The sequence below is a fragment of the Chiloscyllium punctatum genome, chromosome 3, assembly GCF_047496795.1.
Source record: "Chiloscyllium punctatum isolate Juve2018m chromosome 3, sChiPun1.3, whole genome shotgun sequence".
NCBI classification, from domain to species: Eukaryota; Metazoa; Chordata; class Chondrichthyes; order Orectolobiformes; family Hemiscylliidae; genus Chiloscyllium; species Chiloscyllium punctatum.
In genome coordinates, this window is record NC_092741.1 from 141,517,154 (window position 1) to 141,540,907 (window position 23,754).

A 23,754-nucleotide genomic window follows, 5' to 3' on the forward strand; every position below is an offset into this window, starting at 1 on the left:
CTAGTAACCCTTTTGTCCTTAATATATTTGTAAAAACTCTTTGGATTCTCCTTAATTCTATTTGCCAAAGCTATCTCATGTCCCTGTTTTGCCCTCCTGTTTTCCCTCTTAAGTATACTCCTACTCTCTTTATACTCTTCTAAGGATTCACTCGATCTATCCTGTCTGTACGTGACATATGCTTCCTTCTTTTTCTTAACCAAACCCTCAATTTCTTTAGTCATCCAGCATTCCCTATACCTACCAGCCTTCCCTTTCACCCTGACAGGAATATATTTTCTCTGGATTCTTGCTATCTCATTTCTGAAGGCTTCCCATTTTTCAGCCGTCTCTTTACCTGCGAACATCTGGCTCCAATCAGCTTTTGAAAGTTCTTGCGTAATACCGTCAAAATTGGCCTTTCTCCAATTTAGAAATTCAACTTTTAGATCTGGTCTATCCTTTTCCATCATTATTTTAACACGAATACAATTATGGTCGCTAGCCCCAAAGTGCTCCTCCACTGACACCTCAGTCACCTGCCCTGCCTTATTTCCCAAGAGTAGGTCAAGTTTTGCACCTTCTCTAGTAGATACATCCACATACTGAATCAGAAAATTGTCTTGTACACACTGAAGAAATTCTTCTCCATCTAAACCTTTAACACTATGGCAGTCCCAGTCAATGTTTGGAAAGTTAAAATCCCCTACCATAACCACCATATTATTCTTACAGATAGCGGAGATCTCCTTACAAGTTTGTTTCTCAATTTCCCTCTGACTATTGAGGGGGTCTATAATACAATCCCAATAAGGTTATCATCCCTTTCTTATTTCTCAGTTCCTCCCAAATAACTTCCCTTGATGTATTTCCAGGAATATCCTCCCTTAGCACAGCGTAATGCTATCCCTTATCAAAAATGCCACTCCCCCTCCTCTCTTGCCTCCCTTTCTATCCTTCCTGTAGCATTTGTATCCTGGAACATTAAGCTGCCAGTCCTGCCCATCCCTGAGCCATGTTTCCGTAATTGCTATGATATCCCAGTCCCATGTTCCTAACCATGCCCTGAATTCATCTGCCTTCCCTGTTAGGCCCCTTGCATTGAAATAAAAGCAGTTTAATTTATTAGTCCTACCTTGTCCCTGCCTGCCTTAACTGTTTGACTCACGTCTGTTCTCAACTGTACCTGTCTCAGATTGATCTCTTTTCTCACTTTCTCCCTTGGTCCCACCTCTCCCACCTTACTAGTTTAAATCCTCCCAAGCAGTTCTAGCAAATTTCCCTGCCAGTATATTCGTGCCCTTCCAATTTAGGTGCAATCCGTCCTTTTTGTACAGCACACTTATACCCCAAAAGAGATTCCAATGATCCAAAAATGTGAATCCTTCTCCCATACACCAGCTCCTCAGCCATGCATTCATCTGCTATATCCTCCTATTTCTGCCCTCACTAGCTCATAGCACTGGGAGTAATCCAGATATTACTACCCTTGAGGACGACCTCCTTAAATTTCTACCTAACTCTCTGTAATCACCCTTCAGAGTCTCAACCTTTTCCCTTCCAATGTCATTGGTTCCAATGTGGACAATGACCTCCTGCTGGCTCCTTTCCCCCGTGAGAACATTCTGCACCCTCTCTGAGACATCCTTGATCCTGGCACCAGGGAAACAACACACCATTCTGCTTTTTCTCTGCTGGCCACAGAAACGTCTGTCTGTACTTCTGACTACAGAATCCCCTAACACAATTGATCTCTTGGAAGCCGACGTGCCCCTCGTTGCATTAGAGCCAGTCTCAATACCAGAAACTTGGCTGTTTGTGCTATATGCCCCTGAGAATCTATCACCCCCTACATTTTCCAAAACCGCTTACCTGTTTGTAATGGGTATATCCACAAAAGACTCCTGCTCTAGTTGCCTACCTTTCTCGCCCTTCCTGGAGTTAACCCATCTATGTGACTGTATCTGAGACTTTCCCCCCCTTTCTATAACTGCCATCCATCACATACTGTTGCTGTTGCAAATTCCTCATCGCTTCTATCTGTCTCTCCAACCGATCCACTTGATCTGATAAGATTCGCATCCAACAGCATATGTGGCAGATATAATCCCCAGCAACCCTTAAACTCTCTTTAAACTCCCACATCTGACAAGAAGTACATATCACTGTAAAGGCCATTTTTGCTCCTTCACAATCTACAGACCCAGAAAATAACACTGTATTATTCCTCTACAAACACTGCCCTGGGTTAAATTAATAGCTATGGCTTATATTTTAAGTTTAATCAAGAGACATATCTCCAAAAACATAATCAAGAAAGAATCCACTGTACCCACTACTGCAGCCTTTCTCTTGGACAGACTTAAAACAATAATTAACTTATCTGATTCTGCGCTGTGAACTTCGCCCAACAGTTCCTCCAAGATTAGTTGTGAATTTCATTGTTTATTAATTTTCCCAGATGCACTCCGATGTCCAGCGATGCACAAATTCAAACAGCAAAGGCAGTAACTGTGCAGATTCTCTCTCTCTCTCTCTCTCTCTCTCCTGCACTGACCTCACCATGTGCTTCCTTTGCCTGCTCTTCTCCCTTTTAAACGGCTGTTGTTTTGACTTTTTTTCCAAAGTTCCAAAACAATGTAACAGCATAAAAAACAGTAATTGCTGCTCCTGGAATTTGAGGAAATCACCTCCAACACCTAAAATACCTCAAAAAAAGGAGCAGCTCTTACAGCCATAATTTTTCCCGTCCTCCATCTAATTCGAAAGTTGAATTTCTATTGAGCTCCACTGAAACATTTCAGGAGGTGGGGACAAGTGAGAGTAAGAGGGGCAGAGAGCTAAAATTATGGGCACCTGGAAACTTGAAATGTTCCATGAATTAGTCACCAGGGATTGTTTAGTCTCTTCAATGTAGAAAAGAGATTGTTGTGAGCAGAGACCATAGCAAACTAAATTGTCATTTTGTCTGGCTGGTAACACAGCTGATACTCAAGTTTAGCCCCATATCTATTTGCAGAATATGTTTTTTTTTTAAGTTGTGCATGTTTTATTTCAATCATAAGACACAGGAGTGGAAGTAAGGCCATTCGGCCCATTGAGTCTACTCTGCTATTCAATCATGGTTGATGGACATTTCAGTGCTACTTACCTGCACTCTCCCCGTATTCCTTAATTCCTTGCGCGATTAAGAATTTATTGATCTCTGCCTTGAAGACATTTAACATCCCAGTCTCCACTGTGCTCCGAGGCAATAAATTCCATAGGCCCACCACTCTGGCTGAAGAACTGTCTCTTCATTTCCGTTTTAAATTGACCCCCTCTAATTCTAAGGCTGTGCCCACAGGTTCTAGTATCCCTGCCTAATGGAAACAAATTTCAAGGGTCCATCCTTTTTACACTATGCATTATCTTGTAGGTTTCTATTAGATCTCCCCTCAACCTTCTAAACTCTAATGAATACTATCCCAGGATCCTCAACCGTTTTCCTCCGGGTGGTCCGGTTTCCTCCCACAGTCCAAAGTTGTGCAGGTTAGATGGGTTGGCCGTACTAAATTGCCCATGGGGTAGGGGAATGCGTCTGGGTGGGAAACTCTTCGGAGGGTCATTGTGGACTTGCTGAGCTAAATGATCTGTTTCTACACTGTAGAGGTTCTAGTCCTAGGATCTTATCTGTACTGGGAGCCATTAAGTAAAGCCTATTGGGACTCTGGCTCAAAAAAAAGACCTGAAAGCCATGAGGGTCTCTGAGGAAGCCTATGCGCCACTAGTGGTTCAGTACAACAGTGCGTGGGGTGAAAGTAGCCTATCACAGCCAGGGTTTTCTTATTGCAGCCGAGCATGATTTAGACCTGCAGAGAAATCCAGAATTGTTACTAGCTTGGTGACCTTAGCTATTTATGGTCAAGCTGAAGTTGTGCCTGTGAAAAGGGACTGAAGTGAAGCTTTTGGGCTCCAGAAGAGCCTAGTCTTACAAAAACAGATTGAACTATCAGATGTGAGCGGTTGTTCAGAAAGTCCAGGCAGGAACTGCCTTCAAAGGAGTTTCAGAGACAGATATTTAAAAGTGACGACTTGGAATCTATTGTTACATTTTTAATAAGATTTAGTGACCTGCAGTGTCACTGAGATCTGTGGAGATTCTGGGAGATTTGTAGGATTTATCTTAACTGCATGTACTACTCAAAGTGCTCTGTGGGGTGTTGAACCACAGTTTATCATATTGCCCACATTTACTGCATGTTGATATTGGAATATAAATTATTTATTATATATTGAAGATTGTGTTGAAATGTAAGTTCATACAGTAAACCTTGTTTTGTTCAAGACTGATATTCTGTGGCTTTAATCTATTAGTACTTGGGAGCGTAAACTTTATATACTTTTTTTTGAAAAATGTTACTGGTCCCTAGCCAAACTTTAGCATAAAATTGTAACAAGAATGAGGGTGAGTTAAGTGGAAAGAGATTTTGAAGTATTTTCAAATGCATACTTAGCATTAAAGTATCTTCTCTTTATAAACTTCATAACTTTACAAAAGAGATTAAACCTATCTTAAGCAATGCTGTTCTTAATATTGAAAACAACAAATGCTGGAGATCACAATGGGTCAGACAGCAACTATATAGAGAGAGAGAGAGAGAGAGAAAGCTAACATTTTGAGTCCAGATGATTCTCCTTCAGAGCTGAAGTTGGAGGGGGCAACATTTATTCTATACAGAGGAACCTCGATTATCCGAATATCAGTTTATCCGAAGGAGATCTCAAAGTCCCGATAGAAACATTACATCAAAGACTCGTTTCTAACCCTGATTGTGTCTTTTGTTTGCAATGATTAAGCAGGCACTGTCTACAAATGACTTGACCCCCTACTCTCTCGCACTCGCACTCTCGCACTCGCACTCTCGCACTCGCACTCTCGCACACTCACTCTCACTCTCTCACTCTCACTCTCACTCTCACTCTCGCACTCGCACGCTCGCGCTCTCACTCACACGCTCGTTCTCTCACGCTCTCATGCGCTCTCTCACTCTCTGCCCCAAACGTTCCCTGGAATTCTACAGAGGTGTGTACCCTAAACTCCCCTTCCTCAGATGATCTCTCCAACATTGTCATGTACAGGGTAAAGGTGGGACCTGTCAAAACGTTGCAGTAAAAAGTTGTGTGGCTGTATGCGTGTGCATGCGCTATTTGGAGATTTAAAGGTAGCAGCAGCAGCCTTGTTGTTGGTGTCCAGTCTGGCTGCCCTGGAGAGTGGGCGGTGGGGGTGCGTGGGAGTTGTTGGACAGGTTTGGGGGCAAGGGCGCGGGCAGCGTTGAACGGGGTTGTGGGAGTGGGGTTCATGTGCAGTGTGCTGCTGTCTCGTCTCCTGAATGGGGAACAGACTTTAAAAAAACTCTGAGCCCCAGAGGAAAGACTTTTAATCGATTTAACCGAATAATCAGTTATCTGAACGAAATAGTGCCTGTTCATCTAGTTCAGATAATTGAACTTCCTCTGTAGTTTGGGGGTTTGGTGGTATGGGATTGCTGCGGGGGTAGTGGGTGTAGGGAGCTGGTGGAGAAAAGACGTCAATAGTTCAGATTAAGTGGTCGGAATGTGAGAATGGCGGAAGGTGCAACATCTGCCCCTTCACCACCTCCCTGTTCACCACCGAAGGGCCTAAACAGTCTTTCCAGGTGAAGTAGCATTTCAACTGGACTTCCTCCAATCTTGTGTATTGTAATGGCTACACTTAATGTGGCCTACTCTATATTGGAGAAACCAAACACAGACTGAGTGACTGTTTTGTGGAATACCTCCAGTCTGTGCGCAAGCATGACAGCAACATTCCCGTAGCTGGTCATTTTAACACAGCATCATGCTCACATACCCACATGTCTGTCCTCACCATGCTGCAGTATTCCAGTGAATCACAGCTCAAAATGGAGGAACAACATTTCGACTAGACACTTTACACTTCTGAGCATAATATTGAGTTCAACACCTTCAAATTGTGAACCAACTCCCAGTTCTTCCCTGTCTTTTGGTTTTACTTGTTGCATTCTGTTATTGAGTCCTCTTTTCCCCCTCCCCACACCTCAATGGGACTGTCTGTCCTTTCAAATCTGGCAGGTAGACACCCCATTCTTCTGCCATTCTCACATTCCAATCACTTAATCTGAATTATCAACAGTTTTTCTCCACTTATTGCTTCACAAATATAAAATTGTTTTCAGGGGCTAGATCTGTTATTCACAAATAGCTATTGGTCAGATTAGATCATTCTTCTTAAAAAAAATCCACCTGATTGAACAAGAGTTTTTTTTAATGCGGGTTTTTTCATTGCTAGAGTCAAGGGAAAATTTGTACCAAATAACCAATTTCACTGGCTGCCAGCTTAGCTCCCCACACACACCCTTTCTCTCTCCACACATTCCCTATTCCCAAATGAAAGCATAAATGCTGCCCCCTCCACACTTCCCAATAGCTCTGATGTAGAATCATCTGTACTCAACGTTAGCTTGCTCTCTCCATGGATGCTATCTGACCCACAGTGATCTCCAGCATTTGTTTTCAGTATAGATTCCAGCGTCTGCAATAATTTATTCCTCCTCTTAATACTGTTATCAGGTATCCTGTGCAAAACAGATGTAATTTCAGTCAAATAGATGGGTTAATCATTATACCAACCTTCCTAAATGTTCTTTCCATTAGGATTTGTATAAAATGGTCAAAAACACAGGTTAGAGTTTGCTGTCAGCAGCTGTTTACCTCGAGAAAAACCTCTCAGAAATCCACTGATCTCTGGGGCCAGAATTTTAGTTATCTCTCTTGCCATGCAGCATAGTCAAATAGCGATTTCCAACATGAAGATGTCAGAAGTCACATGACATCAGGTTAGAGTCCAACAGGTTTATTTGAAATCACAAGCTTTCAGAGCTCTGGTCCTTCACCAGGGCGGGGGGAGATGGTGCTATATTAGTAATGCTACCAGACCACTACTTCAGTGACCCAGTTTTAGGTTTACCAGCATTCTGGGTGTCACCATTTAATAGAAATTGAACTGGCCAAGCCATATAACTCTGGTTACAAGAATAAGTCAGTGTCTAGGAATTCTGTGGTGAAAACCTGCCTGCAGTGTCACCAATGCCTGTCCACTTACCTAGATCAGTGCAACTCCAACAGCACTCAAGCAACCCAATGACATCTAGGACAAAACAGCCTGTTTCCAATACCTTTGGCATTTACTCCCTTTACCATTGATGCACAGTGGAATCACTGTATTTACCTAAAAGGTGCACTGCTGTAATTCACCAAGACTCTGCTGATTGCACTTTCCAAACCAGTGATTTCTGCCACCCTAGAAGAACAAGGGGACCAGTTGAATGGGAACACGACCATGTGCAAGCTCCCCTCCCAAGTATACACCACCCTGACTTGGAACTGTATCTCTGTTCCTTCACTGTCACTGGTTCAGAATTTTGGAACGCACTTCCTTCTGCACAGTGAATCTACCAATACACAAGGATTGCAGTAGTTGAAAATCACTTCCTGTTCCAGGTAAATTAGGGAGTTAGCCATAAATGCTGGCCAAGCCACCGAAGACCACATCCCATGAACAATTTTATTTTAAGAAACTGCTTAATGTTCTGGTGAAATAGCTCTAGATCATACCATGGTAGCTGGCGAAATTTGAATGCAACCTGGAATATAAAACTGCTTTGCAATGGTGATCATAATGATTATCATTGATTTGTTATGAGATCCATCTAATTCACTTAATTTCCTTGAGGGAAGAAAATCCTTACCTGGTGTGGCCCACATGTGAATCTCGACCCACAGCAATGTGGTTAACTCTTAACTGCCCTCTGAAATGATCTAGCAAGTCGCTCAGTTCAAAGGCAATTAGGGATGGGCAACAAGTAATGGTCCTGGCAACGGCACTCACATCCCTTGAAAGAATGTGGAAAAATATTCCTACCGTAGGTTTAAAGAGGACCTAAGGGGCAACTTTTTAATGTAGTGGGTGGTGCATGCATGTAGTGGTCTGCCAGAAGTGGTGGAGGCTGGTGGAATTACAACATTTAAAACGCATCTTGGTGGGTATATAAAATGGAAGGGTTTAGAGGAATATAGGCTAAAAGTTGGCATATGGGACTAGATTTATTTCGGCTATCTGATCAGTATGGACAAGTTGGACCGAAGGGTCTGTTTCCGTGCTTTGATTCCATGTAAAACTGTTGTGATGCCAGCAGCCAATTACATTAATGAATTATTAAAGAAACCAATCAGGAAATGCAAAGCACTAAATTATAATCTCTTTTTAAACATTTACGTAGTTCAAAGATGAGGAAGTAAACATGGAGTGAAGGTAGAAAGCTTCTAAAATAGTATTTAAAAATTGAATTAAACCTAGTGCTTATTCTTAATGATACTTATTGCTTTACGAATATAAAGTTGTTTTCAGGGGCTAGATCTGTTATTCACAAATAGCTATTGGTCAGATTAGATCATTCTTCTAAAAAAAAAATCCACCTGATTGAACAAGTTTTTTTTAATGCAGGTTTTTTCATTGCTAGAGACAAGGGAAAATTTGCAACAAATAACCAATTTTGCTGGTTGCCGGCTTAGCAATAGTGGCCCCAATGCAACTAATGACGGAATAGATCGCAAAGTTAGGACTTCTCTATTAATCAGGCTCTTTCCTAAATCCTGAAGTTGTAGACAGTTTCAGAGAAGTAATGACAGCTAACTGCTGTCAAAAACCACTTCTACATCTAGACCAATACTTGTCTACTCATGCAGTGTATACAAAAGTATATATTTGTGCATTGAAATACACGTGATAAGATACACACCAAGCATTTATTATGTAGGAGGATAAGCTTGTTAAATCTTTTATGGTTGTGGATGAGTGAAAATGTTAGCTCCATAATAGTAAGCCACACAACTTTACTGTGTCACATTCTCCAGCAGATTCTTTGTCATGTCTTCCATTGCACTTGTTAAGGCTAGTTGGCACCAGTCAGTCTTGTTTACATTTATTACTGTTTACAGTCATTAATACTGAAAGGTTGGCCCTCATATGCCAATGCAAACTAATCTAACTGATCTGCACCAGTTTAGCCTAAAGCTGGAAACAAATCTTGCTGTCTTTTTCATGTTTATTCTGAAACTGTTCAGTTAAACATGAATTGCTGATACAGGTGAAACATGTAATTACACTGATACTCAAACCAGTTTAACTGGTTAAAAAAAACATACAGGAGGATAAGTAATCTCTCTTCTCTCCCAACCCCCAATCCTATTCCAAAGAAAGTTTGCAAATATTAAGACATTTTAAGACTTTTATTGTAACTTTAAGGAATAGCAATAAGTTGAAACAATATTTGAAATAACTATCCAATTAAGTAAGTTGTGTTTCTTTTCCTATCTTGATTTATGTTTGGTGATCCCAAACCAGAGAGCATGCATATCTGGATACAAAGATTGGTGAAGAAAATGGGTATCGGAGAAGTGGACTTTCTGACTTATCACCCATTATCTAGAAGAGCAAAAATGGTCAAGTATGAAGTTCAGGCTGCAGCGGTAATTGTGGTTGCCCTGAAACTGCTGTTTGTTCTTAATGATAAACATGAGTGGTAAGTCACTTGATATATCTAGTTAAATATTGAAGATGGTATGGAGCACTGTTTGTTTGTGATTTAAATGTTTTGTAATTTTTTTATTATTAACAGGTTGCTATCTAACCGAGCGAAAGAGATAAACAAACAAAACAGTGAAGGTATTTAATTATGATTGTTATAGAATATATGAATCTAAATCCAGTTTTATGGGTAATCATGGAGAAAGGGATTTTATAATTAATTTGAAAACTATGGAGCAGCTTAGCTGTACAGTTCCTGCACTTCATTATTTAGTTATAGGTCGCGTGGAAAAGGGTATCTGTTCTATCTTTCAACAAGAAAGCCAGTTAGTCCCACGGCACCATTATTCACCTATCTTTCAAATATTTCTTCTTTAAGTATTTCTGCAGTTCTCCTTTGCTAAAAGCAATTGTTGAATCTGTATGGAACACCCTATGAGACAGCACATTTCAAATCCACCCACTTTTGCATTAAAAAGTTTTCCTTACGACACCACTGCCACGCATTAAATCTTTGCATTCTGATTATCGATTCTTAAGCCATTAGTAAATATTTCTCCATATTTACAACTTTATAACTTTAAACACCACTACTAAGAGGCTTTTTTGGCTCCACAGAAAGCAATCCCAGCTTCACCAATATTTTCATGTAATGTCGTCCCTCATCCATAGAACTATTAGGTAAATATCTTTGATGTTTTATTCAAAGATTTCACATCATTCAAAGTGTGGTGCTTAGAATTGTGCATAATACTCCAGCTCAGGCTGAATTAGTGTTTTATATGAATTTAGTATAACTTGCTGGCTTTTGTAATCTGAACCTCTAGTTATTAAGCCCAGGATTTAATTTAGTCTGTTAACCTGCCCTGCCACTTTCAATTATTTGTGCACAAGCATTCCCAGATGTCTCTGTTCCTGTATTTGTTTTAAAATGGTACTATTTATCATGTATCATCTTTCCTCACCCTTTCTACCAAAATGTATCTCCTCCCACTTGTCTGTTCAGTTAAATCTATCATCTACCACTCATTCTATCAAACCTGTTTTGTGTCCTTTTAAAGTCTATTATTTTCCTCTGCTAACTCCCGCATCCAGTCATTAATTTGTATCGAAAATACCACTGGTCTTAAGTAGTGAACCTTGTGGAATACCACTGAATACTTTCCAGTTTAATGAAAAGGATTTGCCACTTCTCTCTCCTCTTCCAGCCTTTTCCGATAGCCAAATTTATTAAAATGTTGATGTTCACCCTTTTACTCATCTGCAACAAATGTAAATGTAACCATCGTCCCTTGACTTTGTGTCATTACTATCACTAAATTCTCCACCATCAACATCCTGGTAATATCATTGACAAGAAACTTAATTGGTTTAGCTGCATTCTGCAGCTACAAGAGCAAGTCAGAGGCTGGGACTGCTGGGCCACCCAACTTTGCAACGCCTGTCCAGCATCCGTAAAGCCAAGTCAAGATTATGATGGAATACTCTCCATAACTGGATGAGTGCAGCTCCAACAAACCTCAACACCATCAAGGATCAAGCAGCCAGCTTGATTTGCACTCCTGTCTACGACCATTCAATTCCTCCACTACCAATGTATAGTGACAGTAGTAGACTATCTACAAGGTGCACTGCAGCAACATGTCACATCTCCCTAGACTGTACCATCTAAACCCATGATCTCTATCAACTGGAAGTCACGGATAGCAGATATATTGAAACACCACCACTGGCAGGTGTCCCTCTGAGCTGTACACTATCCTGATTTGGAATAGTGTTGTCATTCCTTCACTGTCATTGGGTTAAAATCCTGGAACACTCTTCTTAACAACAGTGTGGGTATCCCTAAACCACGAGGATTGTAGCAGTTCAAGAAAGCAACTCATCGCTGCTTCATCCAAGGCAGTGCGGGATTGTAAGTGGCTTAGTACTTGGGGCATATACATTCATATGCACATTTTCTAAAGCCAGTGTGTTTCGGTTAAATGCTGCTTGCTGAGGAAAGCAGGCATGCAGTTTCGTTGGCATCTCTTTGTTTTTTGCACTGAAAGCAATATTTCATCCTGGTTCTTGACTTGAGTTGTGCTTGCGGACTGGGCAGTAAGATGGGCAAAGTCTTTTCCATATTATTGATATTAATTAGGCCCATGAGTGAGTCAATGTATTTAAGGATGAAAGACAGACTTTGTTCTGTGAGCATATGGGGCCTTGGTACAAGTGTTATGTTATTTTTTCCATCTCCAGTAGGAGCATGTATATTGCTTGCTGTGATTGGGATATGTCTAACATATGCAATAGATATGTGTTTGCTTTGGTGAGGGCTGCCATAATGGAACACAGTTAGATGAGAACTGTGCTATCCTGCAAAGAAACATTTACCCTCAGTAGGCATTAAAGCAAATCTTTCTTTGGATTCAAGAGAATTGCGAAATTTGTCACAACCTTTGTGATCTCCTGGACAGGAGAAAGTGAGGACTGCAGATGCTGGAGATCAGAGCTGGAAATGTGTTGCTGGAAAAGCGCAGCAGGTCACTGAAGCCCTTCCTGAAGAAGGGCTCGTGCCCGAAACATTGATTCTCCTGCTGCTTGGATGCTTGACCTGCGCTTTTCCAGCAACACATTTTCAGCTCTGATCTCCTGGACAGTCCTTTTTAACTTCAGTGCATCCAGCAGTCATCTAGTCTAGAGAATGTTGTCTCGTAATTGTGATTCAATCTTGAATTATCTTTGTGCATTAGTCTTTTCTGCAATGGTAAATGCCACATATTCTTATGGTGATTGTCCTCTAGTTATTTCTCCATGGGAAGTAAATGTTGGCTATGTTTATTAACAAACACAATGAAAAAGGAACACATGGAGTCGCTTAATTATAAATTGGCCACTTAAAGATGCACAAAAAAAATCAGAGGAATATCAGAAAGTCAAGGGCTATTAGAAGACATGGGGGGAGGAACCTATAGCTATCACTGGAGAAAAAGTAATGGAATACGAATGGAACTCCAAAACTGACAAGATCACTTGGAATGATGCCTTGCACTCCAAAGTCTTAAAAGTGGCTACAGAGATGATGGATTGGTTGTAATCTTCTGAATTCATTAGAATTTGGAAGTGTGGAAGCAGATTTGAAAACTACTAATATAGACACTCTATTCAAGAAAGCAGGAAATTAGTGGCCAGTTGTCGAACATCTGTCATTGGAAAAGTGCTAGAACTCATTATTAAAGTAGTAGTATTTGGACACCTAGAAAATCATAAATCAATCAGGTGTGATTTTAAAAAGGGAGATTGTGTTTGACAAAATTATTAGATTTCTTTGAATATAACCGAGTGGATGAAAGGGAACCAGTTGATGCAGTGCACTTGGATTTCCAAAAGGATTTCACTGAAGTGCCTCAAAAGATTAGCTATATGAGATAAGAACTTGTGATATTGAGGATGAGGTATTAGCATTGACACAGCGTGGCTAATTAACAGCAAACAAAGGGTCAGGCTGAATGGGACATTTTCACTTTGACAAATTGAAAGAGGTGGTGATAATATCATGTAATCCAAAGGGGGCTCAAATTCCATCATAGTAGATGGTGAAATTTGAATTCCATAAAAATCGAATTAAAACTAATCTATTAATAACCACATAACGACTGCCAATTATTGTAGAAACCCATCTGGATCACTGTCCTTTAGGGAAGGAAATTTGCCATCCTCCCCTGGTCTGGCCTACATTAGTGTGGCCTACATCTAACTCCAGATCTATAGCAATATGGGTGACTCTTAATTGCCCTTAGAAGTGACCTGATTGCACGGTGGCACAGTGGTTAGCACTGCTGCCTCACAGCGCCGGAGACCCGGGTTCAATTCCCGCCTCAGGCGACTGACTGTGTGGAGTTTGCACGTTCTCCCCGTGTCTGCGTGGGTTTCCTCCGGGTGCTCCGGTTTCCTCCCACAGTCCAAAGATGTGCCGGCTAGGTGAATTGGCCATGCTAAATTGCCCGTAGTGTTAGGTAAGGGGTAGATGTAGATGTAGATTTAGGGGTATGGGTGGGTTACGCTTCGGCGGGGTGGTGTGGACTTGTTGGGCCAAAGGGCCTGTTTCCACACTGTAAGTAATCTAATCTAAACAAGGGCAACTAGAAATAGGCAACAAATACTCCAGGGTGTAGTGATTTTAACACTCAGCTAGGTGGATCTCATATAATTGAGTTCCCTGATTTGAGGCTGTTAATTTGGTCCAATCAAGAATTCCTGGCTTACAAAAATAAACAGGAATGTCAGGGGTTCTGTTCACTCTAGGAGCTGGCATTGAGCTAGTTAAGTCAGTGTCCTGTCCTACGCATGTGTAAATAAAGGGTGACTTTGTGGAGTTAGTTCAGTGATGTCCACATTCCACGCACAAACAAAAAAAAGCTAGTGGAGTTCCACAGGGGTCAGTGCAGGGGTCTCAACGATCGCTATATTAACGACTTAGATGAAGGATTGAACTGTAGCCAAACGTGCTGACCATATAAAGTCGGGTGTGAAAGCAAATTGTTAGGAGGTCACAGTCTGCAAAGGCATATAGGTGGGTTAAGTGAGTAAGCAAGAATTTGTCAGATGGAATATAATGTGAGAAAATGAAATTGTTAATTTAGGTTGCAAATATAGAAAAACAAAATATTATCTACATGGATGCAGAAAGATCCTGGTGTCCTTGCGTCTGAATTGCAAATTGTCATCAGACAGATATAACAAGTGATTATGAATGCAAACAAAATATTTGACTCTGCATCAGGAATGGAGTATAAAATTACGCAAGTCTTGCTAGTACTGTGAAAGGAATTGGTAATAACACATCTGAAGTACTATGTGCAACTTACCTCACCTAACTGAAGGAACGACATACTTGCATCAAAGAAGGTTTACCAGGCTGTTTTATGGGATTTGTTATGAGAAAAGCTTGAGGATATTGGCCCTATATGCACTAGAGTTCAGAAAAATGAGAGGTGATTTTAATGAAACATAAAATTGTGAGGGGACTTGACAGAAAAGAGCGGGAATATAAGTCTGGCAACAACTGTTTCAAAATTGCAGGTCTCCTGTTTTAAGATTGAGATAAAGAACTTTTTTTCTCTCTCTGAAGGTTGTTAGTGTTTGAAATTCTTACTGAGCTAGCAGTGGGGGCTCAGTCATTTAATATACTTAGGGCTGAGTTCGACGCATTTTTAATTGACAAGGGAGTCAAAACTTGTGGGATAAATGGAGAAATAGAATTGAGGCCATGATTGAATCGGGTATGATCTCACTGAATGGTAGAGCAAGTAGCCAAATAGCAAAGTCCTCATACTTTTATGTTCTTGCAAACTTTAAGTTAACTTTATTAACTCATGATCAGCCAAAATGGATTGAAGCCCAGGGGATCAGTGCTGATGAGCAAGCATCTGCAAGTGAAGTAACATCTGTTGTAAAATAAATCATTGGTAATTCAGCCAAAATGACAAATTTTTAAATTGTTTGCACATATTATTGGAATGGGAAATGTTTTATATTGATTTTTACCAACTTATTTTCATACTTTGTCCTTGAAGTGTGTAAATTACATAACTTCTAAAATTAGAAGAATCATAGTAATTTAAAATAAAATCAGGAGATGTTCAGAGCCAATACTGGCAAGTCTAAAAGAGGATAGGGTACTATTTCACATCTCCACCTGCGTTAAACTTTTTCCCTGATTTGTATTGTTAGGCATTAAGGTCTTTCAATTCAAAAAATGGTACACAGTAATGAGAAACCGTTTGGACGAATGTGAAAAGGAAGCGGAAGATCAAGCAGCCAGGTAAAGTTATGATTACTTTTACCTAATGTTTACGGTATGTTGTATCTTTTATTTACCAATTACAGAATATTTATAAATGCAGTAATACCACTCTGATTGTAAATATCTCACAGCTCAGTTAAAAGCTGGGATCGCTAGCAAAGGTCAGCTCAAAAGATTGACCAGAAAAGTAGACTTTCTACGTAAAATTGAAAATATCTCCGTCTAGCTGCAGTGGGAAGAATTAGTGAGGTCACCCAAAACCTCTTGGAAAACATGAGTTTACAATTTATTTAAGCAGCTAGGAGGAAAATAGTGAAGCAAGAAACCAGTAGTGTGTGTGTTTCGGAGGGAATCTCAAGATGACTGCATTATCTGTTTTAAGATGAGACAAGAGGAGGTATAAATGCTCATAGCGAAACCATTACGCAAGCTGCTCGCTGAAAGAAATGGGAGCAGTGATTACGATCTGAAAGTATTCAACTCAATGTTGAGGTCATTGATTCAACAAAGCCCTGTTTTGGCTTTGAGTTATATTGACCCATGATCCAAAAGGTGATTTCAAGTTGCAACTCACAATGTTGAGTTTTTTCTTTATAAGAGTTTGCCTAAGGAAAAGATTAACTTTATAAAATTCCACTTAAGTAATGATAAACAATAACGGTCAGTTTTGGCAGTGTAAGTCTTTAATTTCAAACTATCTCATCAGAGAATGTGAAGTTATGTATCGGTTTTGACTGACTATTGAATTGCCAAGTGATTGTTTTCTACAAAGGATGAGCTTTAAAAGCATAGCTTTCGTGTCTTGTTAAATTATTTGTTGTTAGATTTTATATTTATATGTAAATAGAAGATATCTGACTGACAGAGTGCTTCATGTTCCAACGGGAAATAAGTGAGTAGTATTAACACTATCCAGCAGAAATGCATTTCCTGATGGTTACTTACAAATTAATGAGGAAGAATGGTGACGCATGATGGTAGATTTCCTAATAGGATAAATACTGTTATGAAATAAATTTATAATGTGTGTTGAAAAAGTACTGCTAAAATATAAATTGGATTTCACAGGCATTTGTGGAAATGTGAAAAGCCATTATTCTTTTCTATAAAAGATAAATCGGTGATCTACAAAAAGAAACGTAAGTAGATTTTTTTTTTTAGGTTGTGTACTTATTGTAAAGTTTTTTTTTGAAAGGTGAAGCTTTTTCTGTAACTTTAGATGCATGAGATGAATGCAGGATTTTGGGACTGAATTATAGAGTTGGGTTGTAATGGCTTCTAAAGATAGGGGCAAGATCCAGGACATAAAACTAACTATCTGCCACAATTAACACTTCCATTCAGCCCTCAATTGTGGTGACTTGGAGAAGTGAATAAGCATAAACAATTCTAATAAGGTATGTCTGGAGTTTGGGGCTAAGTTAAGAGTTGTCAAAACAGTTGTTTGATATTGCTCCAAGTTTACTCCTCTTGTGAAGGTGCTAACTCTTACATACAAAATACATGCAAAAGAAATAAATACAGAAGAGAAGATCATATGACCCCTCAAACCCGATTCACTAATCAATCAAATTATGGCCAAACTATTAGTTTCGAATTCCATATTCTCATCTGCTCCGAGTAACCCTTGATTCCCCTGCCTACCAAAAATCTATCCATCCCTCTCTTTAAAAAAAATATTCATTGTTACTGCCTCCTGATGCAGAGTTCCAAAGTTTCTCAACTCTAAGAGAAAAAAATTATTCTCCTCTCCATCTTGAAAAGGCAACCAAAAATTCAAACAGTGCCCCCTTGTTCTGGACTGACCCACAAGAGGAAATCTCCCTTCCATGTCCAGCATGTCCAGACCATTCAGGATCTTGCACGCATCAGTCAAGTAACCTTCACATTTCTAGACTTCAGTGAAAATTAGCTCAGCTTGTCCAACCTTTCCTCAAAAGACAACTCACTCATTCCAGGCATCAATGTAGTAAATCTCATCTGAAATGCCTCCAGTGCATTTACATCAATCCTTTAAATAAGGGAGACCAAAACTGCACAAAGTATTTGAGGTATTGTCATCCAGTCCTGTATAACTGAAGAATATAATCCTTACCTTTTATGTTCAATTCCTCTCATAATAAAGGATAGCATTCCATTAGCCTCCTTGATTGCAAGCTGAACCTACATACTAATGCTTTCAGTTGTGCGCCACACAATTTAAATCCTTCTGCATTTCAGAATTTGACAATTGTTCTTCATTTAAGCAATACTCTGTCTTTTTATTCTTTCTTGTTGAAGTAAACAACTTTACATTTTCCCACATTAGACTCCTGCCAAATCTTTGCCCAATCCTTGTCATTCTGAAAGCCCTTATGGAGACAGGATGTCAGATGCTATTTATTTATTTCAATGTGAGCTATCAACTTGTTTACTTTATGAATGCTTAATGCATCCAGATACAGAGCATTTAGTTTGTCTTTTTGTTACCTGTTTTGACATTTGAATCTTGATTTTTAATATATTCCTAGGTTTCTTTCTATCTGTACCTTCCTGCCATTCTCTAATCCTCATTTTTTGTGTTAATCTTTTCCTCCTTTATCTTGTCTCCATTCTTTAATATACACAGCTTTCCACATTAATCCTTTGCCCTTTTATTTTATATTGATTTGTAAAACAGAACTTCTGTCTGATATCTTGCTGAGCGATGACCGCTTTCGAGAAACTGGAAGGGTACAATTTTGACTGTGGAGGGCTCTTGGACCCTCTGCACCTGTATTCCATGATTGATATCCACATGCATACTTTCTAACAAGGTTCATTGGCCATTAGTAAAGAAAAAATATTCCCAAATTGAACTAATTTAAAGTGGTCCCACTAGTGCCCTGACTTTGCTCATCATAGACTGAAGAAGTCTTTTGCTGCCTATGGCTTTGTGCTATGTCATGTGATCTATTTACTTACTGTCCAGTGAGGGAAGTGTTGACTTAGCCATGCTTAAAACTGGAGCAAGGAGTGAATATTAACTTCTTTCTTTCCCCCCCCCCCCCCCCAAAATGGTTTGTGGGTTTGTGTCAAGGGTTAAAATACAAAGAGAAAGATACAAGTTGAACATACCACAGACTTAATCATTTTTGGTTTTGACAGAGGTTGGACCCAAGGCAGCCACCATTATGCTTGTAGGAAGTGGGATGAAACAGTGTGTATTAATATTGAGACACACTGTTAAGCACAGGTGGATGAATTTTGGGAAACTCAGCAGCTTAAAGGGGTGAGTGGGCTATATTCATAAGCAACATTGCTTGTGGCCATCTGGAACAGGAGTGTTGCTCATCCCAACAATCCACCCAACATATCTCCTTACTCCTAATCTGCTTGGGTCTCCCTCATCTGCAATCAGAATTTCCCCACTCCAAACTGGACCAATCCTTTCAATTGTTAAGCGCTCATCACACCTTCTTGTTTTCATGGACTTTAGCCATGTGAAGTAGTTCAAAAGTCCAACAGCCTTACAATCAGGCTTCCCATAGGTGCAATAAACCTATAGAAAAGAAAAAAGGAGCTCTGTTTTTAGTTCACAGGATATTCAGGAAATATTTTTTCCAGGGTTTTCTGCCTCACAGCAGCGACAACCTGACCCACACTACCCACCATCCCCTACAACAGAACTTGGCTCCGGGCTAAAATCAGTGCTAAGGTGTTCTGACATCGGGATTAATATTCCTTAACTTGAAGAAAAAAAGGACTGCAGTCAGGATTTATCACGTAATCTGGAATATTAGACTCATCGTTTAAAAAGTAAAATGTTTAATTTTTAGGTATGATCCACAGTCTTAAGAAGCAATTTGTTAGACTCGCTGGTTCCCATCAAATAATGGAAAAGGAAAAACCTTCCAGTTTCAAATTCAATTGGAATGAAGGCAGCTTAGAGAGACTGTGCTTTCGTGAAGACAGCCTAAAAGCATATGATTATGAAAAAAGTAAAAGAATCAGAACTGTCAATGATCGCTACTGGGTCAGTTGTCTAAAAATTTGCCAAGAAAAGTAAGTATTTGTTTTTATTCCAAGAAAGCTTAATTTCTATTTAAGAATTCAGAGTCTCCTGAATTTCTTGCACTTTCCAGATTTAAGTAAGTAAATTTTCTGTGTAGAAAAGGGCATTAATATTCGATAAGTTCATAATGAAAAGGTTCTCAATATTCTATTGTCTTTTCACAAAAGCAGAATAACTGGTCGTTATTATAATTATTGTTTGTGAGAGCTTACTGTGTTCAAATTGATTGCCATGTTTAGTACATTATACTTGCATTACTGCGGTGATTGCACTCCAAGAGAATTTGTTTGGCTGTGAAGCATTTTGACATGCCTTGGTTTCATGAAAGGCATTGTTAAAGCAAGTCTTTTTTAAATACTTTTAGACTTGGCAAACATCCTGTAATGAATGTCAGTAGAAGTGACCTATATTTTTGTATTTTATAATATATCCCTATGCTTAAATTTAATGTTAGTTACTGAATGTCTTGACTATGCCTTGGTTGTATGGCGGATAAAAAGTAAACATAGTGTTATATTACAAGGGTTTTGTTATACAGGTACATTCTAAATGAGCTAGATTTTTCCAGGTGGTAGTGCAAGGAATACTAAAATTACACACACCTCAGAATACAGATATTTCTTAAGTACTCCAGCGTTGTTTTGTACAGACATTTTGCACTAACACAAAATTGAGTAAATTTAAAAGCAGCTGTTTCTACACCATAAAGTACATTATAGCTGTACTATAACAAGGAATAAAGTGAATAGAGTTGAACTATGTGTTAAATATATAATAAATATCATGTAACATCCTTTTATCAGAGTATAATGAATGTGAATGTAGGTTTTTACATTTATTTCTTCTGTTGAACTAGTGTTTTGTTTGCACTTGTGTTCTGGTTCTCATTTGCATTTCCACTGCCAAGTTCAATGCAATTCCTCTATTTACATTATAAATTTCAGTTCATGCCTGTCTTGTTTTCACAGTTGGATTAGTTTTAGCGTCCTAATTCCTCCTTGTAAGGTTAACTTAAAGGATTGTTAAAAAAAAATGTTTATGTAACTCCTGAAATACATCAATGGTATTGTTCTATATTTTTTCATAGTACATGGGTATCATTGGCAAAGCCAGCATTTCTTGCCCATCCCTGATTGCTGTTGAGCTGAGACTATAGCAGAGGGCAATTCAGAGTCTACCACATTGCTGTGTCTCTGGAGTAACGGTTGTAACTTGATAAGATTAGCAATTTGCCTTCCCTAAAGGCAATACACCATTTGATCGCTGTCATGATAGTGTCCTTGGAACTCTGGGAGTGGGGGCCGGGGGTGGAGGGGAGACGAGATGAGACGAGACAACAGTTGAAACAAAGGTTTCCAAAGGATCAACCAGAATTTTAAATAATCTAAATGTAAACAAGACAGGGCAGGGAAGCACAGAAGAGAATAAATCATTGATGATAAAGGAATAAATAGAGTTACATAACAGGACTTTAAAAATTTAGTAAATATAAATTGAGAAGAAACAAGCTAAAACGAGTTAAACTATCTGCATAACAATGTTTAGTTTCCATAACAAAATAAGAGAGCTGGAGAAATCACATGTTGGGAGTAACATAGTAGGGATAGCTGACACATAGCTCTAAAGAAATCAGGACTGGGATATCCTAAGTTATAACATATTTAAAAAGGATACAAAAGGAAAGTGGGAGGTGGAGTATCTTTTGTATTAAGGATAACAACAGAAAACAAAAGGGACACAACTATCAACAAGAAAAATAGAATCTGTATGGTCAGGGTGGAAAAAACTGGATCAATCACAGTCCTAATAATGGAATTGAAGTGGTAGAAGCAACAAGCAGCAAACAAATTAGAGAACTGTGTAAAGTCATTGAATAGTAACCATGGGGGATTTAAATAACCTTAGTATTTATTGGACGAAAGAGGCAGTAAAGGGGACCAAGGAATGGAGTCTCTACAATGACTACAAGATTCCTTTCTAATTGAGTGTAAAAAGGCCAACAAGGGATGATTCACCATAACTAGATCTAAGATCTGGGGAGAAAATGGCCTAATGGTATTTTTGCTAGACCACTACTAACCTCAACTAATGTTCTGAGGACCCCGGTTCAAGTCCCTCAGTGGCAGATGATGGAATTTGAATTCAATAAAAATAATCTGGAATTAAGAGGTAATGACCATGAATGACATCATTATTAATAATTGGAAAATCCCATCTGGGTCACAAATGTCCTTTTATGAGGGAAATCTGTCATCTATATCTGGTCTGGCCTGCATGTGACGCCAAACCTACAGCAGTGTGGTTGACTCTTAACTGCTTGCTGAACAATTAGGGATGAGCAACAATATTGCCAAAAAGCAGCATAGAACAACAATGGGAAAATTTAAAACTTTGTTCTGCAGACACAGAAAAATTGTCTTCTGCTAAAAGAAAGGAATAAATAAACACAACACAATTAAGACTTCATTAAGCACATGAATGGTGGAAGAGTATGTGAAAAAAGGACATTCAGAATGAGTAGAAAACAATTCAATTTGGAAAGCAAAGAGAAACTATGAAAAGAAATGATCAAACAACATAAAATAGTAACTTTTTTAATAGGTACTTCAATTTAAAAAGAAGGCTGTGATAGAACAAACGTTTGAGAGAATGGCGATAATAACACATATGCAAGAGAAATGGGAAAAATGTTAAATAATTATTTTGTTTTAGTCTTTACCAATAAGAGGTAGACATGAGATAAGTGCACTTAAAATTAAGAAATAAAAGATGGCTGAATAAACTGAACAAGTAAGGATTGATTAGTTATAGTCAACATGGCTTTGTGCATGGGAAATCATGTCTCACAAATTTGGTTGAGTTTTTTGAAGAAGTAACAAAGAGGATTGATGAGGGCAGAGCATAAGAGGTACAGGTAGTAAGTTTGCAGATGACACCAAAAAAAGAGGTGTAGTGGACAGCAAAGAAGGTTACCTCAGATTACAACAGGATCTTGATCAGATAGGCGAATGGGTAGAGAAGTGGCAGATGGAATTTAATTCCGATAAATGCGAAGTGCTGCATTTTGGAAAAGCAAATCTTAGCAGGACTTCTACAATTAATGGTAAGGTCCGGGGGAGTGTTGCTGAACAAAGAGACCTTGGAGTGCAGGTTCATAGCTCCTTGCAAGTGGAGTCGCAGGTAGATAGGATAGTTAAGAAGGTGTTTGGTATGCTTTCCTTTATTGGTCAGAATATTGCGTACAGGAGTTGGGAGGTCATGTTGCGGCTGCACAGGATATTGGTTAGGCCACTGTTGGAATATTGCATGCACTTCTGGTCTCCTTCCTATCAGAAAGATGTTGTGAAACTTGAAAGGGTTCAGAAAAGATTTACAAGGATGTTGCCAGGGTTGGAGGATTTGAGCTATAGGGAGAGGCACAATAGGCTGGGGCTGTTTTCCTTGGAGCATCAGAGGCTGAAGGGTGACCTTATAGAGGTTTACAAAATTATGAGGGGCATGGATAGGATAAATAGGCAAAGTCTTTTCCCTGGAGCCGGAGTCCAGAACTAGAGGGCATAGGTTTAGGTTGAGAGGGGAAAGATATAAAAGAGACCGAAGGGGCAACTTTTTCACAAAGATGGTGGAACGCGTATGGAATGAGCTGCCAGAGGAAGTGGTGGAGGCTGGTACACTTGCAACATTTAAAAGGGATTTGGATGGGTATATGAATAGGAAGGGCTTAAAAATGTGTTGCTGGAAGAGCGCAGCAGGTCAAGCAGCATCAAAGGAACAGGAGAATTGACGTTTCGGGCATAAGCCCTTCTTCCTGATGCTGCCTGACCTGCTGAGCTTTTCCAGCAACACATTTTTAAGCTCTGATCTCCATCATCTGCAGTCCTCACTTTCTCCTATATGAATAGGAAGGGTCTGGAGGCATATGGCCCAGATGCTGGCAGACGAGACTAGATTGGGTTGGAATATCTGGTCGTAATGGACAAGTTGACCGAAGGGTCTCTTTCCATGCTGTACATCTCTATGACTCTAAGTATGAAGAGGATAAAATGCTGCATGGATTGCATCCATATGCTTTAAAATAATCTTGGTGAGGGATATCAAAGGCCTTCCTACATGTAGATAATAATTCATCAGGAAAAAGGATGTATTGCCACATTACTGGCAGATAGCTAATGAAATTCCTTATTGAGAAGAAACACAAAACATGTCTGGGAGATTACAAATCAATCAACTTGTCTGATTGGAAAGATACTAAAATCCCTCCTAAAGGGCAGAATAGAAGACCATCTAGAATCAAAAATAATAATGAGCAATCAACTTGTATTT

The 23,754-nt window shown here is 39.3% G+C and overlaps 1 protein-coding gene across 4 annotated transcripts in view; it reads left to right on the plus strand.

Moving 5' to 3' along the window:
• Nucleotides 1-23,754, plus strand: part of taf1b (TATA box binding protein (Tbp)-associated factor, RNA polymerase I, B) — a 94,499-nt gene that overhangs the window by 63,211 nt on the left and 7,534 nt on the right. For all 4 annotated transcript variants that reach the window (XM_072561698.1, XM_072561673.1, XM_072561681.1 and 1 more), the window contains exons 10-14: nt 9,425-9,602; nt 9,699-9,745; nt 15,326-15,416; nt 16,467-16,537; nt 19,196-19,421. In XM_072561698.1, coding sequence (XP_072417799.1) covers nt 9,425-9,602; nt 9,699-9,745; nt 15,326-15,416; nt 16,467-16,537; nt 19,196-19,421 — 613 coding nt within the window. The remainder of the gene's footprint in view (nt 1-9,424; nt 9,603-9,698; nt 9,746-15,325; nt 15,417-16,466; nt 16,538-19,195; nt 19,422-23,754) is intronic.